The sequence below is a fragment of the Wasmannia auropunctata genome, unplaced genomic scaffold (assembly GCF_000956235.1).
Source record: "Wasmannia auropunctata unplaced genomic scaffold, wasmannia.A_1.0 LD335888.1, whole genome shotgun sequence".
NCBI classification, from domain to species: Eukaryota; Metazoa; Arthropoda; class Insecta; order Hymenoptera; family Formicidae; genus Wasmannia; species Wasmannia auropunctata.
In genome coordinates, this window is record NW_012027002.1 from 854778 (window position 1) to 881245 (window position 26468).

General features: G+C 41.4%; 1 protein-coding gene across 2 annotated transcripts in view; it reads right to left on the bottom strand.

Moving 5' to 3' along the window:
- Positions 1 to 26468, bottom strand: part of LOC105455630 (nuclear hormone receptor E75) — a 54767-nt gene that overhangs the window by 23064 nt on the left and 5235 nt on the right. The window contains exon 1 of one of the 2 annotated variants that reach the window (XM_011699097.1): positions 20188 to 20448. The exons of the other annotated variant lie outside the window; for it this stretch is intronic. Within the exon in view, the coding sequence (XP_011697399.1) occupies positions 20188 to 20347 (160 nt within the window). The 5' untranslated portion in view covers positions 20348 to 20448. Of the gene's footprint in view, positions 1 to 20187; positions 20449 to 26468 lie in introns of those variants that run through there. 2 annotated transcript variants of the gene reach the window in all.

The following is a 26468-nucleotide window of genomic DNA, read 5'->3' on the forward strand; positions in this document are numbered from 1 at the left end:
AGAGAGAGAGAGAGAGAGAGAGAGAAAGCGGGAGCGGGGAAGGAAGAGACAAAGAGAAAGAGAGAGAGAGGAGAGCAAGGAACGTGTGCCACTAGCCTCAGGCTGGCCTGCTTCGCATTGCTACTTCGAGGTGCAAGTTGATTATAGCGAGTATCTCTACCCTGATCCCGCCTTCTCTCACGGACTGTCGAACGAACGACCGCGGCAAACCGCTTTTTTCTCTCTCAATTGATCGCGAAAAGCGAGGAGAAACGAGGAGGCCGATTGCATGAACCTCCTAAGCTGCTAACTGGGCTGCCTGTGAGAACGACGAGACCGTGTTTCTAGGACTTGATTGCAAGAGTGATGTAATCGGCAGTTGATCAATTAATTCCTTTTTCTCCTATTCCCTTTCATTTTTTTTATTGAATTTAGAAAATTTATAGATTTGTATAATTATTTATAAATTCTATAAAAACAATAACGTGAAATAAAATCTGTTATAAATTTACAAAATTAAATTTGATTAATTCTATCTGGATAGAAGAATGAAGATATCCTGCTATCACGTATCTCCCGATTGTGTCGAATACAATCGTGATTTAATTTAAAATCGACACTATCATTTCTTACGGTTAAAGATATCATTTATCTAATCTTTTAGTCTATGATAATAGCCATATATTTTTGTTGCAATGAAATATGATAATAAAGACTATATTTTTCAAGTACATATTTTTATTTCTGTTAATTTAACAGACACAATATTAATACATGTGTGAAAGATTTAATATTAATATATAATAGAGCCTCCTTTAATAATATGTTTTATATCATTCGCTTATATTATTCAAAAAAATAAAAATGTCTATTTGAAAAGAGATAATATTTTAAATAAACTCTGAGAAAAAGTAAAATATGTTATAAAAATTTGTCCACCTATTTACCTCTAGGCAAATGATCGACAGTAAATCACGCTTGATAGGTAATAATGTGCAACGACGGAACCAACTAATCAAATTCTCGATTCGCGTACCAAAGGTTAATGCATTTAACATGAACACGAGTAATGAGGGGGGAGGGGGGAGGGAAGGTTGTTAAGATCCTGGATTCACGGTCATCGATCTTAGATGGGCGAGAAGCCCGGTTCGCGAGGCGTGGTCTTCAAGGAAGACAATGGATACCGAGCGTCCTCGCAGTGCGTTGACCCAGAGAGTAGTCTAGAAACGATTAACGAGGCTTTTACATAACCGGCCTTGTCGCTCTCGAATCTCGCGAGGTCTCGCCCGTCGTGATCTCGCGACGATCTAACTTATCGTCTGGCATCTGCATTGTGAGCCTGGACGACAATGCGCTTGCATGGGAACCGGTTTCGCAAAATGCGGGTATACCGATGTACAGCGCGGACGCCAGTTGCATCTGTTGCACCCGAACACAAGAACGCAGGAAGGAACTTGTAGGTAGTAGTGAGAAAGAACGTTTTAATACATATAAGACTACTATTGGTTTTTGTATATAACAGGACAGCAAAAGGTGATTTCTTGCGTAGATTTTATATAAAGAATCAAACGCATTTGATGACTTGGTAATACAATATTTCTCTAATGTGCTGCGTGACGATACGGTTAAAGAACTAATAAACTTGAGAGTGAATTCCTTATAGATACGTATCTTATAATTAATCTCTTACTATCAATTTACTACTGCCAAACAATGAGGAAACTTTCCGCAGATCGCAGACTATAAAGGGGGAGTAATCGTAAATTACTGATTCAATGTACAGTAAATTTAATTGGAGTAGAGAACCGTGTCGCGCCTCGATTCACTGTCGGTGGCGGCTCTCGCCGGGGTCCTTCACCAAGTGGGCCGGAAAGCGAAACCAATCGCGATTGGTGCGGCGCGGCGCGGCGCGGCTGACGACGGTGCTCCCGAAGTACGACCGAAAAGCTTGGCACGGTAAGATTCAATGACCTCGCGCGGTCGTCGCGCGGCGGAATGCGCGCTTTTGCGGACGAGTACGAAGTGCAGCCGCCGTTCTTTGAGATTCCGCCGAGCATAGGAAACGAGGTCCTCCACCTCGACACGGTGCAATGTAATTGGGCATGGAAGAGGGTAGGAGAAGGTCGGTCACGGGTGTATCGCCGCGAGTGTAGTTGCTAAGTCAAAATCAGTCTATCCACGAAGCGAAGCTTCGCTTCGGGATGGAGTCGGGAGGAGGAGAAGGACGAGGAGAAGTAGAGAGAGAGAGAGAGGTAGCAGGCACAGCGGCTTCCGCGAATGTTACGGGACTGCATAGCGACGTGGGAGTGCAGCGACTGCACCGGCGCGCGCGTCTTGCACCGACGTGCACGCACGTGCACACACGTGCACACACGCTGATCTTGGGAGTGCGCCGACCCCTACCAGCTCGCGAAACGGTCACTGACCTCCGTGCCGTTCGTCTCCATCCCACCACCCCGCGGCTCGCCACCGCGTCGCGTCGCGCCGCGCCGGGCCGCGAACGAGCACCTGCGTCGACGCTGACGAAACGACGCCTCGCCGGGATTGTACGGGCGTCGCGACGCCCGGTACAAAGCCCGGGATGGGCGAGCGAAATACAGCGGCAAGTGCTCCTAGAGGAATCGATTTTTTTAAGCTTTAAAGGAAAATTATCCCTCAGTTACCACGTTTTGTCGAACGTACAGACAAATATTGGTGTAAATTTTAATTTACTTTATTTCTACTTTTTCTAATCAGAAAAACAAATTGATGTCATACAAAATACTAAATCAGAAAAGAGAACGGAAATGCAGTTATAGAAAAGGAAATTTATGCGACGATCAGTTTTGCTCTGTCATTTGAAAGTGTTAAACTTAAATTATTTTCTAGTATTTAGTAACGAAAATCAATATCAGCAATTCGAATCAAATTAGATGAATTAGATATAACCCATATGTTACTTCGAAAGATTGCGAGGTCAATTACATTTTAGCTTAGCGCGAGCTTTATGCGATGCGAACCGCCGGAGGAAGAAGGTGAGTTAGTTCTTCGCCCTCTCCCTTCGGCCTCGTTAGATAGTCGCGCTTTTGCTTCCCGGTGCTTAGGAACGCTCGATATGCGAACGCGGCGGAGAGAAGAAGAGAGGGCCGCTCGAAAAGTGGGGAAGCGGGGGGGAGGGGGAGAGGGAGAGCAATCAGAAAGAGAAGAAGAGAAGAAAGGAGTGCAAGAGGAACAAGAAGAAAGAAGAGGCAGAAGAAGAGGGGAACGCATCCTCGGGGCCGTCCTAACGGTAGGGCGGGTCACTGCACGCGGCTATGCGAATGCAACTCTTTGCAGTTGCACTGCCGAGCGCCGGGCAAAGACTTCTACCACCGACGTGTGCACCGGTGCAATGCCCTACCTAGGTGTAACGCTCCCAGCTGCCCTTACGTGTATCCTCGCAGATACGCGTCCCTCTCCTTTCCTCCTCACCTTTCTCCGTTCCTCTTCGTCCTCTACCTCCTTCGAGTCCTTGAACTCTCCTCGCGAAGGGCCCCGTTGAGAGAGCACACAAAGTGGTAGTCGCCGGCGATAATAGCGTGCGAAGGATGTTCGAGGGTGCACCTGACTTCTTCGAACTAACTTCATGTCTCGCGATAAACCGATCGATTTGGTCATAAAATCGATCAACTCACTCTCGTAATTTCGAAAATAATACGTTTATCATAAGCTCGCGGATTATCGGAAATTTGATTGAACGGAGCCTTGCTTTGTACACAATGGATATGTAAAAATGCGTGAAAAATCCCGGAGAGATAGATCTGACCGAAAACCACAGATGTTATATCTCGGGAATATGATTATGGATGTGACCTCTGTGTCGTCACATGGTCGGCGATATGATCTCCACGCTTATAAATATGTACCTCGTTGCCGAGAAAATTCGTCGTGTGCTTCGTCGTGGGTACGGAACGTGACGCGTAACAGTACTCCTACGTTTCCTACGTTTAAGTACGTTCAAGTCCACGCGCTCGTACGCTCGCGTAGCAAGAGGTACGTGCGTGCGTAAGAGCATGAATGACATAACGATTGTAGAGTCGGCCATCGACCCTGGATCGCCGGTACATTATTGGTGCTGCACTAGCTTCTCCGATTTGTATATTTTTTTTATTTATTTTTTCAGCTGCCACGCGCGGTCGGGGAAGAGTCGCGCAGTTGGCGATGTCACGAATGGCCACTAAATTCTGCACCGTATAACTCCCTTATCTTCCTTTTGTCTTAGACATGTATGCGTAAGAGTACGAATGACACGAACGTGTTCGGTCGTTGACCTTTGGCAAATGCACTAGCGACGCGTTGCATTTGAAGAGTTCTCATTAAATATTTTTTTTTAAACGAACATGCTCTTTTTATAACACGTATTAGAGTAGTTTATATATAGCAAGAATTTTGAACTGTTATAAATAAAAAGATTATAACTAAATTATTTTATAAACTGAATTGAATTTGTCAGAAATTTAAAAAGGAACTTTTATTCACACAAGGGAATGTCAATTTATACAGATATCTGATGTGGATAATTCGAGATGAACTCAAGATGTTAAATTAATACTTTGTAGAAAACATAATTATGATCGCGTTTTCTCAGGTTACAAATTTAATTTATTTTATAAGAATATTTAGCGTGATAAATAGTGCGATAATTCTGCTAGCAATCAAAAATGGGCTCTTCGTAGCGAAGCGTGGCTCGGAGCGCGAAGCCTGTTTTTGTGACCCACATCGACGAAAGTTCGTTGCCACTATATAATACAGACATGGCAGTTACCTGCGCAGTTTTGTTAGATGAATGATCTTTTGCGTCATTCGGTGTGACCACTGTTTTCGTTGATGTAACGTCTGTAGTAGTGGAGACACATGACCACCGTTGCGTGCGCGATCGTGGAATTGGGAATGATTTTTTGTCTGTATATCAACAATCAGTTTCCTTTTTTCAGTACATCATAAATTAATAAATAAAAAATAGAAGAGACTATATCTATCATTGTTAAAATCATATTATTAAAAAATATTGACGATTAATTTGTATTTTTATAGAAATCGAAGTGCTTGTATCGAAGTATATAAATAACGATTATGCTTTCTAATACAATCTAGGAAAAATATATGGAATTATTATATAATAATATTATATAATATTATTATATAATAATATTTAATTTCTTATATTGTGGAAATACATTTTGCAACACTGTGTATGTCACTATATCTTGAGAATTATTCTTAGCCACGTGGCAGCAGCTTTCACGACAGGCCGCTTTTTCGATTTCCTTTTCCGGCAGCTTTCAATGAAAAAGCGAGTCTCGTTTCGCGACTTGCTCGACCGTCGAAGATTCTCGATTTCGGGGCACCGACGACGAGAAGGAGGCGATGAACTCGGTCATCGGGCAACAAACTGCAAGCCCCACTAGCTCGCCATCGTGGCTTCCTCTTTGCCTCTCGCTCGTTCCCTCCCTCGATCTTTTACTTCGCGTTTCTCTTCCTTTCCTGCTCTCTCCTTGCCTTCTTCTCTTTCCGATTACGCGGCATACACACGCGTACGTTCACTATATACGCGAGGTAACGCTGCTTCAAAGGACGCTTGACCGTGAACTTCTCGACGCTTCTTCGGAGTTTCTCGCACGGAAATCAGGAGGAATCATGCCGACCGCGTGACGCTTCCTTGCGATTTCTTACGGCCGTATCTTGGGAGAAAAGCGATGAAGTGAATATAAAGCGAGTCCTTTGGTTCTTAAATGCATGAGGTCATAATTCGTTAGATCCTTAAAATGGATTATTGAAAGTCCTCTAATATTCTTTTTCTCATAATTTTAGATTTTGAATCATCGAATTTTTATATCTTTCTTTAAATAATTCATGGATTAAATTATTAAATAATGACCTTATTTATTTATCAATCAATGACTAAAAAGTCTAAAATATTACGTTATTTTTCCAATGAAATGTAAATATTGTAAAAATTTAAATAAGAATTTTTGAAAAACACTTAAGATTTATAAATATAAATAATTTATAAATGTCTCGTCAATGTCTAATGTCTCTTGTCGATGTATGAGACATCGTAATTAAATTTATTCTCGTCTTAAATGTTTGTTACAATCCTTCTGTGATTCAACAACATGGATTAGTCGTTATCGCCAATAATGTCATGAAAACGTGGCTTTGTTATGAAGTTGCTCCGATCTTAGCACGTTTTCTTCCATCTCAAACCTCTTCTTCTCATATAATTCGTATACACGTACGTAGCGGTTCCTAGCGCAATCTCTAATAATTTCTTAAACGGATGATAGCAACAGGTCGATTAGCTTATAGATAAATTTCAACTTCGTGACTTAGAAACAGCAGGAAGTAAACATCTCATATCATGGGAGATTTGCAACATTTGTTCTTTTATTTATTCTCGCCAACCTTCCCAGAAAACTAAACTATAAATTGATAAGCCGCGTGAATACCGCCATTCCCGGAAGAGGCGAGAGCGGTGTCGACTCGGCATCGGGGGTAATTCCCTGACGAAGGATGTACGGGAGTACAGGAGGAAAAGGACGAGGGAAGGTGCTTGAGGGACGGGGGGAGGTTAGGCAGAGAAGTCTCGTGTGCAATTACTTCCAAGGTACCTAACCAGGGCTATGCACTCCGCGGGCGAGGGCCTGACAAACGGTGAAAAAGCCCGTAGCGTAACCGTTGCTGTTGCTGCTGCATAGCACATTGACGTCGTTGCTAGTGTGGGTTACCTGGTTAGTGACCGGCCAACCGAGTTCACTGGCATCGGCCCTCTTCCAGGTTGGCTAATCTTGCGATGAACGGAGAACGCCTGCTGCTGCTCGCCTGTTTGCCTCGCGCTCCTCCGCCTTCCTCCTCCGGCCACCTTTTCTCTTCTTCTTCCTCCTCCTCCTCCTCCTCCTCCTTCTTTCTCCTTGCTCCTTTTGCTCCTCTTTGATGGGAAATTCCCTTGACGATTTCTACCGCGATTTCCATTGTTTCCGACACATGCCGATGAAACAATCGACAATCAACTTAATCGCTCCTTACAATTAGACTCATGTATGAAAGATGAATTCACATTTGATTGTATAATTATTTAATGATATGAACTCATAATTGGAAAAAAAATTTTACCATACTGAAGAGTCACGATTAGAGATTTGCTTCGACTTGTTGAAGGTCTTCCACTTTTTTTTGTCAGTCATAACATAATTAAAGATGCGCGGTTTTAGTTGTGTCCTTGAATTAAATTTATTGATAGGTCTCTCGCGGTAAAGTTTTTACATAATTATTAAGCAATGGCAAGAAACCCGGAAGTTCGGTCTATGGTAATAAAGTGGTTTATATGCGACGTACGAAATTCGACAGTGGATTACAGTCTTTCGTATCAATGTGACTCGCTGATATCCCATGCTGATCTATTCTGCTCCGATCTGTTCGGGTTCAGTGACGCACCGGGTCATACGTTTCAACATTTATAGCTTCGAAGTACGCTAGCAGTACGCACGTGCGTGCGACTCGTTACAAGCAGGCTGCAGGTGAAATAGGTATAACAAACGCGTGTCATCAGATTTACCGTACACGTGGAGTCACGGAATTGTGGTCCAGCGCGATCTTCTAGATAAGAACTTTCTTAATTTTCAAAATAAAATATGAAGGCGATATGAGACGTAACATTAAAGAAATTTTTTAATATTTTCACGAAAAAGCAAGAACATAAAATAGAATAGCATTCGCAAAATCTGCTAAAATGTTGCGCAAAAATGTAAGTAATTTGGCTCATAATTCACGTTAATCACGCGTTAATACGAATTAAGTAATTTTTAACGGCTCATTCTTCGATTCTTCATCCAGACGACTATTAAATTAAACAGCGACCGTGAATCTACTTTTTATGTAATTTTTTGTCTATCAGTCCTTGAAGTCGCCTACCTTGGGATTTGATGATCGTCTCCACGCAAGTTGACCTCGGCAAACAACGAGAAGGATCCTAAAGGATATCGACTATCAGTTCGCCTTTATCTTTTTTTTATGAGAAACTTTGATCAGAAAGTTTGATCTACAGATTATTATCGAGTCGTACGATCAATACGTGAGCGCTTGAATAAGCCTTTGTTATCCACTTTTAAAACTCGGAATTTAATTCATAAGATTATAATTTTCACCGATGAAATTTTTTGCGACTGAAACTCCTGCGAAATGTTTTGATATCATAAATAGGTTCGGTGTCCGCGCTCTTATTTTGCGAAGTGAATGCGATAAGTGTAAAGTTCGGGCGCTGGAGGCGAGGAATGGCGAGGACAATGCTCGGGCTGAGCCGCTTCGGCGTCGGTCAGTGGCCGTGTGCCTTGGACGGTTACGTATCATGTATTCACAACGCGAACTCTTCTTTGATCGGTCATCGGCACGACCCTCGACCATCATGTGCACACGCGCGAAGCGCCGTCAGGGCGGTGAGTTTCAAACAATCCGTACGCATGCACACCAATGCCGCCGTACGTTCACCCCGCCGTTAGTAGGGGTAGTTATCATATCTCCTCCATTCAATTAATGAAAGCGTAGATTTTGTCACAATGAAACGGCAACTTTTTATTTACGATTACAACACGAAAATTTTATATTTCATGTAGACGAAATAAAATTTGGAGAAAATAAGCAATGATAAAATAGATTAAAAATTAAACCGTGAATAAAAGTGAAACACGCAAAAGTTTAGTTAAATCGTCTCCGAATTATAATATTATATATATATATATATATATATATATATATATATATATATATCTAGTGCATCTTTAGTGCATATATCTAGGCACGAGATGGAACGGAAATTCTAAACGGTTCCACTCATCGGTATTCTTCAGCGAGCGTAATTGTTCGGCTTGTTACGCACCAATGTATCAAACGTAATCTCGTCTGCAGTGATGATTCTGACAATCGAACATTTGTAGTTAGCAACGAAATTTCGATTATTTCGCGAAAACTTTTAGCAGTTTAAAGATGTTTAATCGGATTGAGCGCGAAAAGACCGTCGAATTTATCCTGCAATAATCAATTTTATTTTTCGATCTAAAAATGAAAGATCTATTTAAAAAAAAAAACTAATTATTAAAATCTAGTTACTATTATAGTCACTATTCCCGCGGACGATGTTTGGCATTTGTCGGGGGACAGAGTGTTCAATTATATACCAGTGCAGAAACGTCTGGAGCATCGATTTAATATCTACGACGACGTAGCTATTGCGAGAACGAGACGGATGGCCGAAGTAAAAATGAGAATTCTCTCGTGAGGAGGGGAGGAACAAAGACCGCGTGCACAGGCTAAACCTGACTGTGCTCCAGATCTGCCGAGCGCTCTAAATTCATAAGTACCGGCGGTGCAATCGAGTCCACTCGGGGCATCGAGTGCTCGCTTATTCGCGTGCTTGGAGTGCTGCGCGACGAGCGCGAGCGCGAAAATGGGAGGAGACCAGCCGTGGCGGTGTTCGCGGGTGTAGAGGAACGGGAGGAGGGAGGTTAGTGAACGCAACTGGACGTCGGTCAGTCACCTCCAACCATATTGCTCCACATCCACTGAAGATAAAACGTGGCGAGGCGGCGGGGGGAGAGAGACGGGGGGGGAAGGAGAACGCGGTGGCTGGACTAGATGACAGAGAACAGGGACAAAGTTATGCACCGTGCAGGGCAAAAGGATTGCGCGAAAACCGGCTTGTGTAATCGCGTGAAATTTCGTTCAAATTTCATCCTCGTCCCATCATCTAAAATAGGTTACGCGCCATACCGTGTTGCCATTTTCTCGTAATCGCTTTGACGAAAGGAAATTAAGCGACGAAGCGCCGTTGCTTCAACGATGTATTTAGTTACGCGTCTCAAAGATAGAGCCTTTGTATAATTACACGATACTTGGTAAGGCGAATGAATGTTCGCTTCACGGCGAGAGTGTCACGAAACAATGTGCGATAGCGTGCCGGAGAAAGTCTCGTGAGAGAGTATATCTGGGAAAGCCAATCGCCGTCGCATGACGAGTACGGTTTGCTATGCGATATACGTATTTTTCATATACTGGCGAGCGACAAGATGCTACTAAGAAAGAGATCTTATCATTTTCTTGTTTTCTTGGGACGAGGATGCTGAGTTAGTCAGCAAGTTACCTATTTTATTCTCGCAGAACGTGCGAGGGATCTAATCAAATGAGCCTATATTTTTCTGGATGCGTGTGCGAATGTGCATCGCGTGGCGCGATAAGCTCCAGCCTGAAACAGCTATACGAATCCGGTATTTTGAATTTACGAACGGCCTATTCCCGTTTCAACGGGAGGACGACCGCGTTCGCGACTTTCTGCTCGCGAACGCGTCCCTTCCGGGCTGTTAGGAGGCCCGCTTGCGGTAACGAGCGGCCGATGGGACGGGCACTGGTCGGTCCCCATGGTGCGTTGGCGTGGTCCCGCATTAGCATCGATATAGCGAGGGTCAGGTCGGGTTCACTGAACCCGTTGCACCGTGTTGGTGCATCGTGCGAAACACGCGGCGCAATGTCTGCGCGCGGAATGAAGAGTACTGAACAGAATGTTAGGAAAGGCCGACAGTTGGTGTCGATTCGCTCGAGGAACCATATGATCTAAAAAAGTTCTGAAAAAATGACAGCTATAGCGTGAAACATCGCCGCGGTAAATTGAATTTTATTCGGGATAAGTGAAAGAGATGTATCATAAAAATTTAAATTAGCAGTATAAACAAATTTTTATAATTAATAATAAATATATAGCACAATATAGATACTGTGTATTATAATATTTATACAGATACATTATTATATTATAGTTAGTAAAACTACGTGAGAAGTCTGCAGAAATTTCAATAAGATTAAATATTTTGTTTTTTGAATTTTAACGTGAAAAATCAGAAAGTAACACATCTTTTATTCACTTTTCCTTTCACGTCTAGCAGCGTGATTATTAAAGTAAGCATTAGTAAAGCATCACTTTATCGGCAATCGCGATGTGTACGAGGGGCGCAATAGGTGCAATAGAGCATTTGATTGCATCTTACTGTTTAAAAATACTTCTGAAATTGCAGTAGAGTCGCCCCGTGTCGACGCGACAGCACATGGCGCCTTGCAAAACTGGCCCGTTCTGTGCGCTCATTGGCCCGCGACGCGCGCCGCTGACCGAATAACCAAATTTGCGCTTGCCTACTTTGGTCGTTACGTAATCACGTTGTTTCGACGGATTTCGTCATAGCGGTCCTAGCGAGATTCACTTCGAACAAATCTCGTATTTCATTTGATTCTATCTATTGATCTTAATATAAAAATCTTGGACCTTAACTTTACTAACAGCAATATTGTTATAACAGCGAGCATATTTATAAAATATAGAAATCCAGAATATATTTTTTTAACACAAAAAGATTGATATTTTTGAATTTATATTTTATTTGAATAGTGATTTAATTATGGAATCATATATGACAATAAAAATTGAAATATTTTCTAAAAATTAACTCCAAAAACATAAAAAAAATTCTGTTTATTTTACTATTAATTTACATGTTGCTAAAGCGATTTTATATTCATATTTCAATCGAGTTATATGCTTGTCTTTTGTATTGGAGAGATTTACGAATTGGAAAAATTAAAGAAAACGGCAGAAGCTCATCGGCTGAATGCAGCAAGTCTGCGTTCGCGCATATACACGGCGTCATTGCGGTTGCTCCTAACGATGCATCGACCTCTCTCCATGCGGCATGTGCACGGCTAGTGCACGGCGGATCTACAGTTAGGCGAACCGAATTCGCGACAATGAACGAGGAAGTTAGCCGCAGCTTGCCGACCTATTTTTAGATCACTAACGGATGATTGCATGCCGATTTTAAACGCCCTATTTTCTAATTTCTGTCGCGGTCATCACGCTGCAATTTATTTTCGTTTTTAAAACGGGATCTGAGCAAACCAATTTTTTGTTCATTTCTTCTGCTCCATATATAACTTGACATTATTTTTCATTTAAAAAATCTGACGTTACATACAATTTTTGTACAAAGTGGTAAATGAAAATTATGATATTTTCCGATATCGAGATATTGTTTTAGAGCGCCGTAACGAATCGCTTTGTTGATATTTTATTTCGATTTCAAAACTTTCACGTTTGCTGACAATTAATTCGGTTATCGAATCTCGTCACAAATCGGTTCTTTTGTTCACGTTGTTGTTCACTCGTGATCTCGATTCGGACTGACCCGCTTCTATTGATCCAGCTTCAGAGCGATTAGTATTAGAGATCTCTCACCAGCGTACCGCCTACGTGTTTCGACCGGACTACGTGGCAAAAGGGCACCTGCCAACCTCGAGATCCTCAATTTGGATGAAAGCGAGTCTGCGAAAGGCTTATAGCATGAGGAATTCTTCAGCGGAAAATTAATCGCAAGATAATGATAATCGGTACGATTGCAATTATGCAAGAAAGAAATAACCACAAAATGCAGCGTGTTACCGATCATAATCGGTTTCGAGTAAACAGTATATAACACAGGATATTTGGTAAGAATTGCGTTCAATTAAGCGGATGAAATACTATCGGGCTTACGAGGAGCGCTTACCAAGCGTAATTGTCTCGGCATTTCGACATCGGTAATTCGGTACGATTCGAGAACAATAACAACCGTCGAGGCCCTTGACCCCTCGCATGACACACTACACCGAAAGGTAGATTCTGCTGGTGGCGTAATATGTCGAGAGAGTCAGTAGCCCGACGAGGCGAGCCATTGACCTAACAAGGCCGAACGGTCTGATACAGAAATTTGTGGTAAATTCCTCTATTACAGTTGCCTCGATTAGCATACTTCTCCTAAAAAGAAATTTATTTTTACCCAATCTCATCGCCAAGACGTGATGTAACATTTTTCGAAAGATTCCGTTCCGGCAACATCTCTATTTGACTATCTATTCGGGATGATCTCACCCACATTCGCGCGCTACGCGAGTATCCGAACTCCAAATTGAAGTTCCTCCTGCGTCAGTGTCTGGCATCGAGATAGAGATAATCGCACGTCGAATTCAGCCACGTGACTCGGCGGAATCGTTTCCTTGATCGTTCACGCGCGCGACCTCCACATGGAGGACATTATCGAGGATTTGGCTCGAAGTCTGCTCGAAGCGTGGCGCGAAAAGAAAGAGAGAGAGAGAGAGAGAGAGAGAGAGAGCGAGAGAGAGAGAAAAAAGAACGTCCTCATCACGAGGTGTCACTGACTCCCGTACGTAGGTGATCGACCTCCATAGTCTCTCCCCGCCTCTCTACATTCGTCCCTTGCCGCCTTCTTACTCCGTCGCTGCTTCCCGTTGGCACTCTTGCCCCCCTTTCCTCCTGGCTGTCTGCAAACGCGTACTGCGATGACGTAACGCCGGTTATTCAACCTGGTTGGCCAGTGACGAAATGCCAATGGCCACACGATCCGGCTCTCTGCGAAAGTTTCCTCCGCCTCGTATATCCACCATGAAATGAGACGCGCTCCCATTTTTTTTTTCATTCTTTATTTCCTCTTGGAGGAGGCATGTGCACGCCGTACCGATGTTAAACGATCGATAATTAATCGTGAGATTGCGTTTTTGAAGATTTGCCGGTACCGTGGCTGGCCGATCCCAGATAAAACATAATTTGTTGATCCAGACGAACAAAAAAAAATGAAACAACCGTGATACTACGCAATATTAGCGTATCTAATTGGAAACAGCGAGAGGAGCTCTTAATTGATTTACTGACTATCTCTGCGCGTCAGACCGTAAGGTTAGATTATATTCGCTTCATGTAAGCCTAATGTGAATCTAACGTCGCGAATTCTAAGACGAATCGATGAGGATGAATCATGGCCATGGGCCTAAACTGCTTGGCCGAAAGTATTTGATGTTTACAAATGTTACTTTCGTGCGTTTTCAACCGCTTCATCGTGCTCTGATTAAAAGGCGGCGCTAGAACATTCGACTTCGATTGTTAGTAGATTTCAATAGTAGTGAGAAACACGCGTTTTTTTATTGTATATCAGGATTATTCATCTTCTTGAGAGCGCGAGGACATCCTTCGTAGGTATGGGAAATTCAATCTAACATAATTACGAAGATAAAAACTTACGATAATGTTAGTAGGACGCCATTGAACGACAGCCTTGACAGACTTAAAGTTATTTTGAAAACTGATTCACTATACAAATCATATAGATTGGATATCAGATGAACGCTTGAATACCGATAATAATATGAATAGTAAAATGTAATCGGTACATAAAATCTAAACGAACTCCTCGACTGCGATTACTCGAATATCTAAATCAAAATTAAAGCCCCGTGAAGCACCTGCTACCATCGATCGATATGCTCTTTAGACTTTACCGAGTAGATTCTGGCACGTGTGTCTCTACTAAACGAACTCGTGATTCCGTTATACGTGGAATCCTGGGACGAACGAGAAGATAGGTGTACACGCGTCAAGGATACGCGTGGCGACGATGGCGGCGACGATGGTGGCGGGTGTTCGCGCGCTTAGCCGTATGTGAGTTTAACGCGTGTGGAGAAGAGAGCGAGGCGCGCGACGCGACGCAACACGCGCGGTACACGCGGCGGTGAGTGACCTATGGCTCCTCTTGTCCCTGCCCTCCGCGAATATTGCGTGTCAATGTACTTGACTCACGTATACGAATGTCGTGCAACAGTGAGCGTATATGTGCAGTCACACTGGACGCGCCTTATCGATATAATGCACGATAGATCTTTATCTTTCTTCCCCTTTAAATGCACGGTGGGATGACACGACCGGAAATTGATCGATTCATTCCCATTGAATGCCCGGGAAAAATCGCACTTGAATAACCGCGTCACGATCTCTTTCGTCGCGAAATTCTATCGCAGATCGAAAATAAGAATTAAAATTCGTCAATCAAATAAGAAATATTACTGTTATAAAATGAGAAAATGATAGATGAAGATTAATTATTGTACGTAAACAAGATTTCGCATCATCCTTTTTATACAAAATATGTGCTTAAAGCGAGTTAATCCGGAAGTAACACTGATATTAAGTTGGATTAAAACGATCGAATATGAATGGCACAAAATCTGCATTGTACAGACAATTACAGAACCCTGACAGAATTAAGAGTACAAAAATAGATCTCTGCGAAAGTATAGTATGCGGAACTAACGCGGATCTGCAGGGGTGATAATCCCCCTCGCAATTTTGCTTTTTGTCCGTGCATCGGTTTAACGGTGAATCCTTAGGCGAGATTACGAGGAAGCAAAGTTGCGGTTCACAATGTCATTAGTACGGCGAGATAATAATGGATTTTCTTCGCAAAGATCGTTTCTAACAGAGTGTGCGTTTATCATGGTTTGCAGCGCCGGGCGCGCTTAGGGGATACGACCAAGAGAGGCGAACGAACCCTGAGCTGGAAAGAAGGAAGAAACGAACGAGGCGAGCATCGCGCGTTAATGATTTCTGTCGTCATTACGTGTAATCGATATAATCTCGCACGTCGGGCAAACGTGTAACGAAGAGTCTGCGTGATGTCTGTGGAGTTCGACGGCGTTTTATTGCACCGCGCCGCATAATAAAGTGGAAGTTGTTATTCTTATCGCGCACACATAATCGTTTACACGGTACAATCGCAAAAGCTATCGTCATTTATTTCGCCTATATATTTCTTAATTAATCCGGGCTCTCACACAATGAGAGTATGATTATCACTTCCCGCAAAGCTTTTATTTTCAAAATTTGATATACGAGAGATTAACCGTGAGCAATGTGATTAGACGTTTAATTAAACATGGAAGGAATTCTGTCGATTACTCGAGGGAGTTTGATTACTTCTTCCTGTAAAGTTTTTTTTTTCAATCAAAAGTTTATTTTCAAAATTTGATATACGAGAGATTATCCGGAGTAATTGTGATTAGACGTGTTCAATTAAACATGGAACGAATTCCGTCGATTTCTCTTTTTTTAATTCACCTATTTTTCAAAAGAGATACAGTACGCTGCCGCGCCGGGGACGACGATGGGGCCGACGAGGGGAAAGGGAAGAAGGAGAGCGAAACAGGGGGAGAGCGGAGAGCTGGCCGCCGAGTTGGCGCGCAAATAGGTCGGGGGCAATGACCAGCCCGGCATTGCTGAACTGAAAATTTATTGAGGACGCTGTCGCCGCACTCTCGCACATTGCGCAAGTACAGTCCGCAGTCGGACATCGGTCGCCCGCGCTCATTAATCGCAATTGAATCCCCGGGAGAAAAGCAAGAGCGCGCGCGTCTTCAGATGTCGAGGCCTTTCCGCGACAAGTTCACAAGCCGCCACGTAAACTACTTTCGATTTTCACTATCTCCGAAAACTTTCTAACTCGATGGCAGAAATATCGCAGGCGGACGACAGAAAGACGGCAAAAGTATTACTACACACGATCGATGCGATGCAAACGCAAGCCGACTTTCTATGTAGAAAGGACAGAATCGAATTTAGAGAACACGGAAGCGCGGCAGTTACACCCGATTCAGTACGCCCGTTCTCAAATCGATTTGCCGAATTGGAAAGAGATATTCGATAAATATTCAACGTATATCAAACGCGTTGCAATCCTTTACTTCACGATTATAATTTGAGGACGATCGTTTACGAGCTACGACGTTTCGAGCGTTACTTTCCGTTCGTCATTTTATAAAAGTAGGTGTCGCAAAAGGCAGGCAGGATGGACGAAGAGAGGTGCACGGCGCGCGATCGAAAATAATCAAGCAGGCCGGTTTCGCAAGACGACGCGGTCCAACGCGTAAAGCAAGGCCATCGGGTCGTAGGCATGGCCTGGTTGCGCCTGTTGCTGACACGAGGAGTACAAACCACTGTTTACCGTGGAGTTAACAGAATGCCAGAGGAGAGGCGTTCTCCGGCACCCGCAGTCTCTTACTGACGTAAGCGGTGCTAAGTTATTCGTGTTAGGTGCGTAATAGCCCAGAGACAAAAAGAAGTCTGATGTAAGAGACGATACCTGATATCCTAAAATCAACTTTAATATTTTTTAATGATTTCTTAATCATTGGTTCAATTTTTCTTGATCCTAATATTATCGATTCAATAAGTAATATTGTCGATTCAATAAGTTAATATTGTCGACAAATTGACTCTTTCTAATTTCTTCTTCATATTATATATCTAATCCAGAAAATTTTACTATTTTTGGTGATATAGATTGTACATGGGGAGTAAGTGTAAAATAATAAAATAGAAAGATTATCAGCGGGAATTAAGTCAAGTAGTTAGGGGTAATGTTTATCCACAATGGTGATCAAGCATTTAGGTTGATTTGCACGATGACGTTACGTCGTCATCGATACGTGGAGTAGAACAAACGCCGTCTAACGCGTGAAAGTAAGAGCCCGACAGCGTCGGTGTATACCGCGGCCTTGATTCGGCCGGGGTTACCGGCCGACATCCAGGACGGCCGAGGTCCGTTTGCCGTTGCTCAATACCGCGCTGGACATGCTTGACTGTAAAAACGATCGCCTCACTTGTGAGACGTCGCGATAAAATTTCGCTCTTGTATGAAGAACGTTCGAATTTCATCGAGTCTCAGCAGCTTGACCGCTATTGAAACATCAAGTGCATCTACGGCAGTTAAAATATATCGCTGTATTACATTCTCGTTAAGAGAAAAAACAATTATAAAACAAATTTTAGTAATAAAAGATAAGATGAAAAAATATACTAGTGTTTACCATATTTTACTTTTTCAAATGACTAGCTTACTATCATATATCTAATTATCATAGAACATGAATACGAGAAATACTCTTATTTTTGTCCAGATAAAGATTTATCATGCAGATTAATAACCATTTCGAATTAAAGAAAAAAAGAAATTCGCAAGATCTGACGAAATACGACTTATTAATGCGTACTTGGCGATTGACTAATCGTTCGCGTTAAATCAAGAATCGGCTTTGAACGAGAGACGCGTTAAGTTCGGCGATGCGTTTATATAAGTCCGACGAAAAAGGTGTCGCACACGCGGATAAAGGCCCCGGCGAGGTAAACGAAGCTGACGAGAAACGTGACGCAACTCCGGTAGGTAGGTCGATGAAATGACAACAACGAGTGCGAGAGGATCCTCGAGTCAGTAAAAGGGAGGGAGAGATCGAAGACGAGAAAGAAGAAATGTCGCCGCGAGCGCGAGGTCAGAACTGCAGCTTTCTCCAAGTGGCAGAGGTAGCGAGCGATCGAGAGTAAAAGCTGTCAAGGGGAGAGAGAAAGAGAAGCGAGGCGAGAGGCGAGTCGCACGGCCGAGAAGAGAGACAACGTCAGAGAGAAAGGTGAAAGCACTCTCACCTCGGGCTCGTGTGGCCGCCCGTAGAGAATCTTTGGATTTTTATCATCTAGCTAGGGCGTCCAATAAAAGGAACACGAGCGTGCGTAATAAAGCTTCAATGTGATACCGATAAGATTGCTATAAAACGGCCACGGTAACTTTTTCTCGACGATGATATCGAATCGATAAAGATTGCGGTAAATTACCGCAAATGAATATGTACGACGGTATCACGTCGGAAAGAGCACATTATTGACAGCGGACGTAGACCTCGCTTCTCTCGCAGTCAACATAGCCATAGGATAACGGCCATGAGCCTTTGCGAGCAATTGCGAAACTTGCGACGACTGGTACACTCCCGTATCTATTATAGCCAGACGCTTTTTTTCTTTTTCTCGCGGTGTGCTCAGGGACGTAGCGAGCATAATTTTGCATCGAGATTAGATGTCTAATCTCTTGCACTTGCCGCGAGAGCGGACACGGGGACATGATAAAAGTGCGATTATTGGCGTAAAACTAGTGCTCGTTGACTTCGCGTGACGAGCGATTAAGGAATTTCGCGATGCATCCTTGAAACGAGAAAGTCTGACGTGCGATAAAAGGAGAGAAGGCAGAGCTCATTTAGATAACAATCGTTATTGTAGGTGGTCTGCTGAACCGATAAACAAGTGAAATAAATACTTAGGAAGCTGTTGGAATTGTTGGACTTTTTAAAAATAATTTACCTAATAAAATCGTTGAGTACACTTAAAAAAGGAAAACAATTTGTATCGAATTAAATCTTAGGATATCAATCATACTAAGAATGTCTTTTCATATGCAGGCATGCAAATAAAAAATTCTACATAAAGAACGTATTTTTTTCCCGCTTTTGCGATTTAAAGAGACAATATCTTGAGCGATACGACTGCCATCGTGCGGTACACGGTACAAGTTAATCGTCAGGTAATGTAAGGTTCGCGGTCGACAGATGGCAGGCCCGCGTCCGTGCAAGCCCGCGAACAATGTCAATGTCAACGAGCACGTGAGCCTCCGCTCGAGGTAAAATCGATACGACTCAGTGTCAAAGCTTTTCCCAGAGTAAGTTGCATACTCTAAATGCATCCAATTGCGAAAAGTGGTATCTTCCTACTAATCCTACTCGGACAAATGCACTGATGCTTTAAGCAAAAGCTAAACTTTCTAAATGCAATTATGAAATAACAGACTTAATTTTGATACGTCCATGATTGTTGCGATTAATGATAAAGAATTTATTTGACTGACAAATGTCTTTCTTTGCGATGATTTTTTTAGCATATTAAAATCGTACTATCAAATATCATTAGGCAATAGTAATGAAAATATATTTAAGAATAGATAATGAATTTAATTATTGTGTAAAAAGGAACAGAGCAATAATTTATAGAAGCTTAAAACATCCTCTCTAATGTTTCGATGACTTGACATATAAAAATGTATGCTTCCGCATGTCAGAAAATATGCATCTCCAGTATTACATCATATGGTACACAAGAATCATTAGACTAGTCCAATCCTACATCAGCCCGCGACCGATCCTGCGCGGAACGGCAATGTTGAGCAACACATCCTTGCAAAGAAATGACCTCGTCGAGACAAGAAATTATAATAATAAGAGTAGAAATATATAATATATAATTATAATAAAACTTTTTCAATGACATTGATGAATAGGAGAGATACGAGATGCCGGCAGGACTGACAAGATGGGACAACACTACATACGTTTCTACTTGTTAAATGAACACTTGATTATTTTTTCACGTTTGTTCAACAGATCTCAGCTATTTAAAATATGAATGACATCATGCCGAAAGCCGGTATATTTATTGGACTTTACGTGGAATAAAGGACAAACCTTTGACGCGTTGATGACGTCTCTCGGCTTTCTGCGTCTCAGTGATTACAATAGCGGTCGTCTCGCTGATCACGATCGGATTTAGGCTACAGTACTCGATGACCGATTCGCGAACGGTCGCGTGCTTGCACGCGTCATCACGAATCACGATTGTTGACATACTCGCGCTGATAACAACGTGTTAAATCAGTGCTCCGCCGCGACGGAAAGTTAATGCGTACTCGAGGGTTGATATGACCATGAATGATGCGGCAGGGTGAAACACGGGATGAACGCGTTCTTGCGCAGGCGTCAGTGTGCCCACGCTATTTGGGGGTAGCTTAACTGGCTATGCGGATGCGTGCGTTTAATTTCTTTATGGAAAAGTGTAGAATTAAATGGAATAAACGAATGTGAAGGATGCATTACGCTTGATTCGAATAAATTAAAATTTACTCCCTCGTACATGATATAGGATTTTTCATGATGTCACGAGGATACCTTTAATTAATAGCTCAGTAACAAATTGCGACACAGATAGATCATCGCGATTCTTTTGCTTCTCGCAATCTTTAGATTCCACAAATTGCCGATGCATTTATAACATCTGTTTACGAGCGATATAAATTCTGCGAGAAATAGCGGTGGCGGTGGATAAGAATAGAATAGAAGGCTATAAGCGGAAATCATCAATAACTAACTACAGACTGTTTAATCTATTAAACGCGAACAATGATACATCCAGCGATGTAAATCGATACGATTGACCGAGATAATACCTACTAATATATAACTTTTAATAAATATCAATTATTATTTGGCAATATACGTACAGTAGTATCACGAGTTTGTTAATCGAGATCGAAATTACAATAAAAAGATAAAAGTTTAATGTTAGTGTAATTAATACGAAAACACACGACGGAATCCGTAGGTATTATCGAAAGATATAATCGATTCAAAGGTTTTTATTAAGTTATGTCGATTTCATGCGCAGGTGGCTTCATATCTCTTGCTATTATCACAAACTTGTATGACCGTATACCGTCGCAAGTGGGACACTCCCCGACACTGATCAACTAAAAATAGATACCATATGCAGAAATGCGTTCATCTATAGGTATTGCGTAAAGGTTTAAGCTTGACGTCAATGTATCGCGCAAGTCAGCGTTCTAATTATTTGCTACATTCACCGACCTTTCGCTACATCTGTCAAGTCACTGGTTTAAATAATTTTTTCTTTTTTTTTTTAAATTTTGTTTTCTTACTCTCAATATATCGTTGTTGCATAAGTCTGTGTAACACATAGTGTTTGGTTGCAATAAAACTCATCAATAGAAATTTGGTATAAGTAAAAAATACAGTTAAAGGACAAAAAACTAGTAAATGAAACAGTTATTTAGGACGGTCAAATGTATAGCAGTATTCAAAATACTCTATTCAAAACGCTCAAAGCAATACAATAGTAAAACCTAGTCATAAAGCTATTTGGTTATTCTCTTTGTATTCAATATTTTAGGTAAGGAAGCACGCGTTACTTTGACAGGCTGGTCAGAAAAATAAGATTGCGCGTTTTCAAAAATCAGGTATCGATGAATCCTTTTTTAAATATAACCCGTAACATTACATATCTCGGTTGTTTTATCGTATCGGATACCGACTCGCGAGATGTGAATTCTCTGTCGTACCGACTTTTCCTCGGAGATTCGCGAAAGGCAGTGGCGCCTTCGCACGGATCGCACGCGAACTGTCCCGTGATTATGTATGTCAGATCCTTTCATGCGTGTGCGTAGCAGCTGTATCGCACACTCTCGCGCACTTTCGTATAGGATGACTCAAAATTCTCGGCAGGAATGACAGCTTGGTTTTCGTTTTTCGGCTCGTCATCCGATCGTTGTTCGATAAAGTTAAACATAAAATTACGTTTTCCCGTTGTACTTACACGATCAATAATACTGATCAGTAAATAATATTGAATCAGTAAATATACTGATACTATAATATGCATCAATATTGTTACAATCTTACACGATCAGTATTACTGACAATATTTCAGCTTCAATTTTATGTACATAATTGTGCAACTATACTGGCGGAAATACTCGTTTTCTTTTTACGAATCTGACACGGTTAGTAATTATTGTCAGTACCAACAAATACTGACAATATTATTGATCGTGTGTTAATATAAATGGATTGATATATATGTATGTACATATAATGACGGTGGTCCGGATTTCTCGATTTTCGAGCATTAGTATCGCTCTGTGGGTATATTCCCCTCACTTGCAAACAGAATATTGCCAGCATTTGTTGATAGTGACAGTATTATATATTGACCATGGAAGGTTCATATTAAAAAAATCCTCTAATTTATTACATTCCGCGTTTAGTACCGGAACAAAATCAAGAAAGGGTATCTCAATGCACTAGCAATGCACTATAGTTTCCCGTTAGTTCCTTCAAAGAATCGGCATTCGAAATAAGTCGACCTTGTTTTCTTAGTTGCACATTATAAAGTGGAACCTTCATTTTCATGTTACATTTTATTTTGATTTATGATACTCTGCAGTGATTTTTGCAGAGTGTCATAAATCAATTTCTATTTCACTGGTGGTGCTGCGATTTCTGTAGCTCATTAGCTTACTTTTCATTAGTAGCACGGCCGGATCATTTTGACGCAATATCTTCGTGGAATCATCTGATACAGATAATCCTTGTACGTTTAAAAAGAATATATATCAGATACATTACGTAAAAAGCATATGTAACGAAATTGTTACGTAAAAAGAATTGTTCGGAAAGAGTATGCAACTTTCGGAATTGCAACATAGGCGTCAATTAATTTCAATAAGTCTTAGCGGGTAAGCCTTGTCAGGTCAGTCAGATTACATTCATAAAAATCGCGCTTATAGAAGGCTCCTCCTTTTCATTTCTTCCTTAGATATGATAAACGTTTGCGTGCAGATCGTACGAGGGAATCTCATGGGTTTATTGTTTCGAGGATAAAATTTCGCTGACGGTGTATAATTTTCTTTGAAACAATCTGTAGCGAGAACGGATAGAATCGCGCGAGCGCGCGCATGTAGTGTACCACCTTGGAGCACCTATACTACACCTATCCGCGAGGTCGTTGACCGTGCGCGAAGGAAAGTGGGACGGTGCGAACGCTACCGAACGGCTAATGTGCGAAGGCCTTGAGAGATCACTGACGCATGCCTCCACATACAGACAGACGCGCGTAACGTACACAGTACACACATATGCTCTCTCTCTCTCTCCTTCTCTCTTTTTCTCGTTCTTTCTCTCTTTTCTCCTCCCTCTTTCTCTCTATTTATCTATCCATCTATCTTTCTTTATGAAACAGTTTATTGCTGACGAAATTTGCCCCAGACTATCGATATCTTTAGACATCGCAGGAAGATGAGATTAATTTTATGTCTAGTAAAAATAACTTTGCGTTACATGAAAATTCTGCCGTCTGATTCACATTTGTCATGAATGTATTTACTCCTATAATTGTTGAGCATTGAATTACGTCAAAACGGCTGCATTATATTTTTCTTATTAATATCAATAATCGAATAATTAATCAAAATAATTCATGAGACGTGTGTGGAAGTTGAAAAATCTATGAAAATGATTCGAAACATTGTTAATAGTGATACCAATCGGCTACTCCTAGAAAGTGAAAGCAAGCGGCCGTGTTATGGGGCCTTACGGTTACATGACTCTTCTAGCCACATTCCGATAAAACTGAAATTCCTGCGCTTTGTCAATTAACGTTCACGATGTCTTGTGCTCTTTAAGTACCGTCACACTTTCGACGGAAAATCAAATTACGTAAACAATGCTTTCACATGAAAGCGACTTCAGCGTTGACCGAATGAAAAAAGTATAGGTTTTCTGTTTTTTTATGCACACATCGAATATAATTTTTTGCCTTTCTATCTTTTTTTATTTCTATTCTTTTTTTTTAATAAGAAGTTGTAGAAAGTATCGTGTAAATCTGCGTAAGAAAAAAATTTATTCACATAAAACATCTATTGTAGACGATTTATTCGCAATGGCATTAACAAGAGTGAAATGTGCAAAATTCGCTGTTACGTTCGAGATATCAGTCCTCTCGTTGCTCGTTTCCGGCCTGCCGTTCTCCCGCGGAAATACCACCACGAATCCCGGGGTTGGTGGTATCGGGTCGTTGGGGCAACGATCTCACCACGATTCCTAACCCGGTCAACCGCGACATGGATTCGACGCACCAACCTCCACCTACCCTCCCGATTATGTGTTGCTGTAACATCGATTGCTCGCATACTCAGAACTATCCTACGGATATGAATATGCAAATTACAACAATAAATTGCGACTACGTTTCTTCGCGAAATATACATATATACATACATATATATATATTTCTCACAACGGATGATAACAAGTGCTTAACAAAGTTAATACGGTCATCCCACGAGTTTATATAGAATGGTACGAACAAATAACGTATCTTTTTCTCGTATTGCGTAAGCTTGCGCGCACGCTTAGATAATTAAAATAATTAAAAAATTTCTGACTGAAAAGAAGTATGACAGTTCTGGAGCAACGTGCATATTATCGTGCGCCCAGCTTTTATATATCGATCGTATCGCTTTATCGGCAGGCGGCGACATTATGCAACGGAATTATTATCATATTTATAACTTGCCCAATAGTTGCAATTTGTGCGCGATTAGCAGCGCGCAAGAGACAAACGGGTATGCAAATTGATGTAGCTCCGATATAGCGCCGACTGATTTGTACGTGAAGTTCGTCGCGGATCGGCGATCCTGCGTCCTTCGAAGCCGGAATCCGCGTCAAGTGGTTCATCGACATCAAACGAGGATAATCGCTCTCTGTACGCGCGCACCTTCGACGTTCACGCCGCCGCCGCCGCCGCCGCCGCCGCCGCCGCCTCTCGTTCACGATTCAATATTTTTCCCCTTCTAAGCTGAATGCGCACGCTCTCGGTGGAGATAATCGGCGCGAGTGATTAAGTGTTTACACGTCACGGTTAACCGTCGTGCGATGCATTTTATTAGCCGCAGATATGATAATCACTTACAATGTGGAGAAACGTGCATGTTAAAAAGCGCGCAGAAGCTAGGTACGACGCCGCGATAAATGCGATTGGTATTATTAGACGAAGAGTAAACGCAATTTAGTGAAAGTTCGCAATCGAAATCGAATCTTAAGATTTATAACTTTCTCTCTTGAGAAATGCACGTTTATTTTGCTGACAACTTAATGTGGTTTTTTTTCCATACGTGCTGAACAGTTAATAATAACATATGAAACTCGGAGGCACTTGATTTATTTCTGTCATTGGTGACGCATGGTTCCGCTGATCCTATGATATTGTTATCAATCAAATCGATACGGGTCGGACGTATTGCAATATACATGTGATATCTTTCAGATCAATAATGACTAGAGGAAATATAAAAATCTAGGTATCGAATATAAATCATCCGTTCTGGAAAAATTATGAGAGGTTTAGAAAACTAGAATAAAAGATAGATATATGCTCGATTTATGTATTATTTGACATAAAAGTGAAAGGGCATGAGATTATTTTATTTCCTTTTCTTGTGAAAATTCTCTCACAATGATAGAAAAACCTTTTTTTGAGGATTAACCTTGTTTATTCTTGAAAGAAGTACCATAGGCAAAATATCAGTTCAGTACGTATTTACTTCTATAAAAGGGTTAGAAATACTCAGAAAAGTCTAAATTTCTAACGGGAATTTTATTAGAAATTTAGAAGTCACATTTTTTCCGGTCTTATTTGAAAAGTGACTTTTCTCTCGATTGCTGACCCTTCGTAAATACATGATTTATTGGACCAGAAGAAACTGGATGAATTTTTTGCATATCCAGGGTTGTAAAAAATCATATTTTTACTTTTACGGAGCAAAAAAAGAGAATGAGCATTAAGTTACAATTGACTTCAAAAATTTTTCCTATTTTTTAATATTTCTTTCATGTTTCTTTCCTTTTTCTTCTGCGGATATTGTGAAAAAACTTTCCAAAAAAATGATTTCTATATGGACAACTGTTCGTTTTTTACTCGACATGAAGAAAAAGAAAAAAAATTAGTGAGTAAAATATCGCTAGACAGTGTCATCTTAGAAAAAATATGTATGTAAGGCATAAGGTATCGCAACATTTAGAATATTTAGATCTTTCCGGTAAAACGTATTTGCTATGCTATGTTCGATCAGCATGGCTTTGATCTGGTCCGACAATCGATTGTCTACCGTTATAAT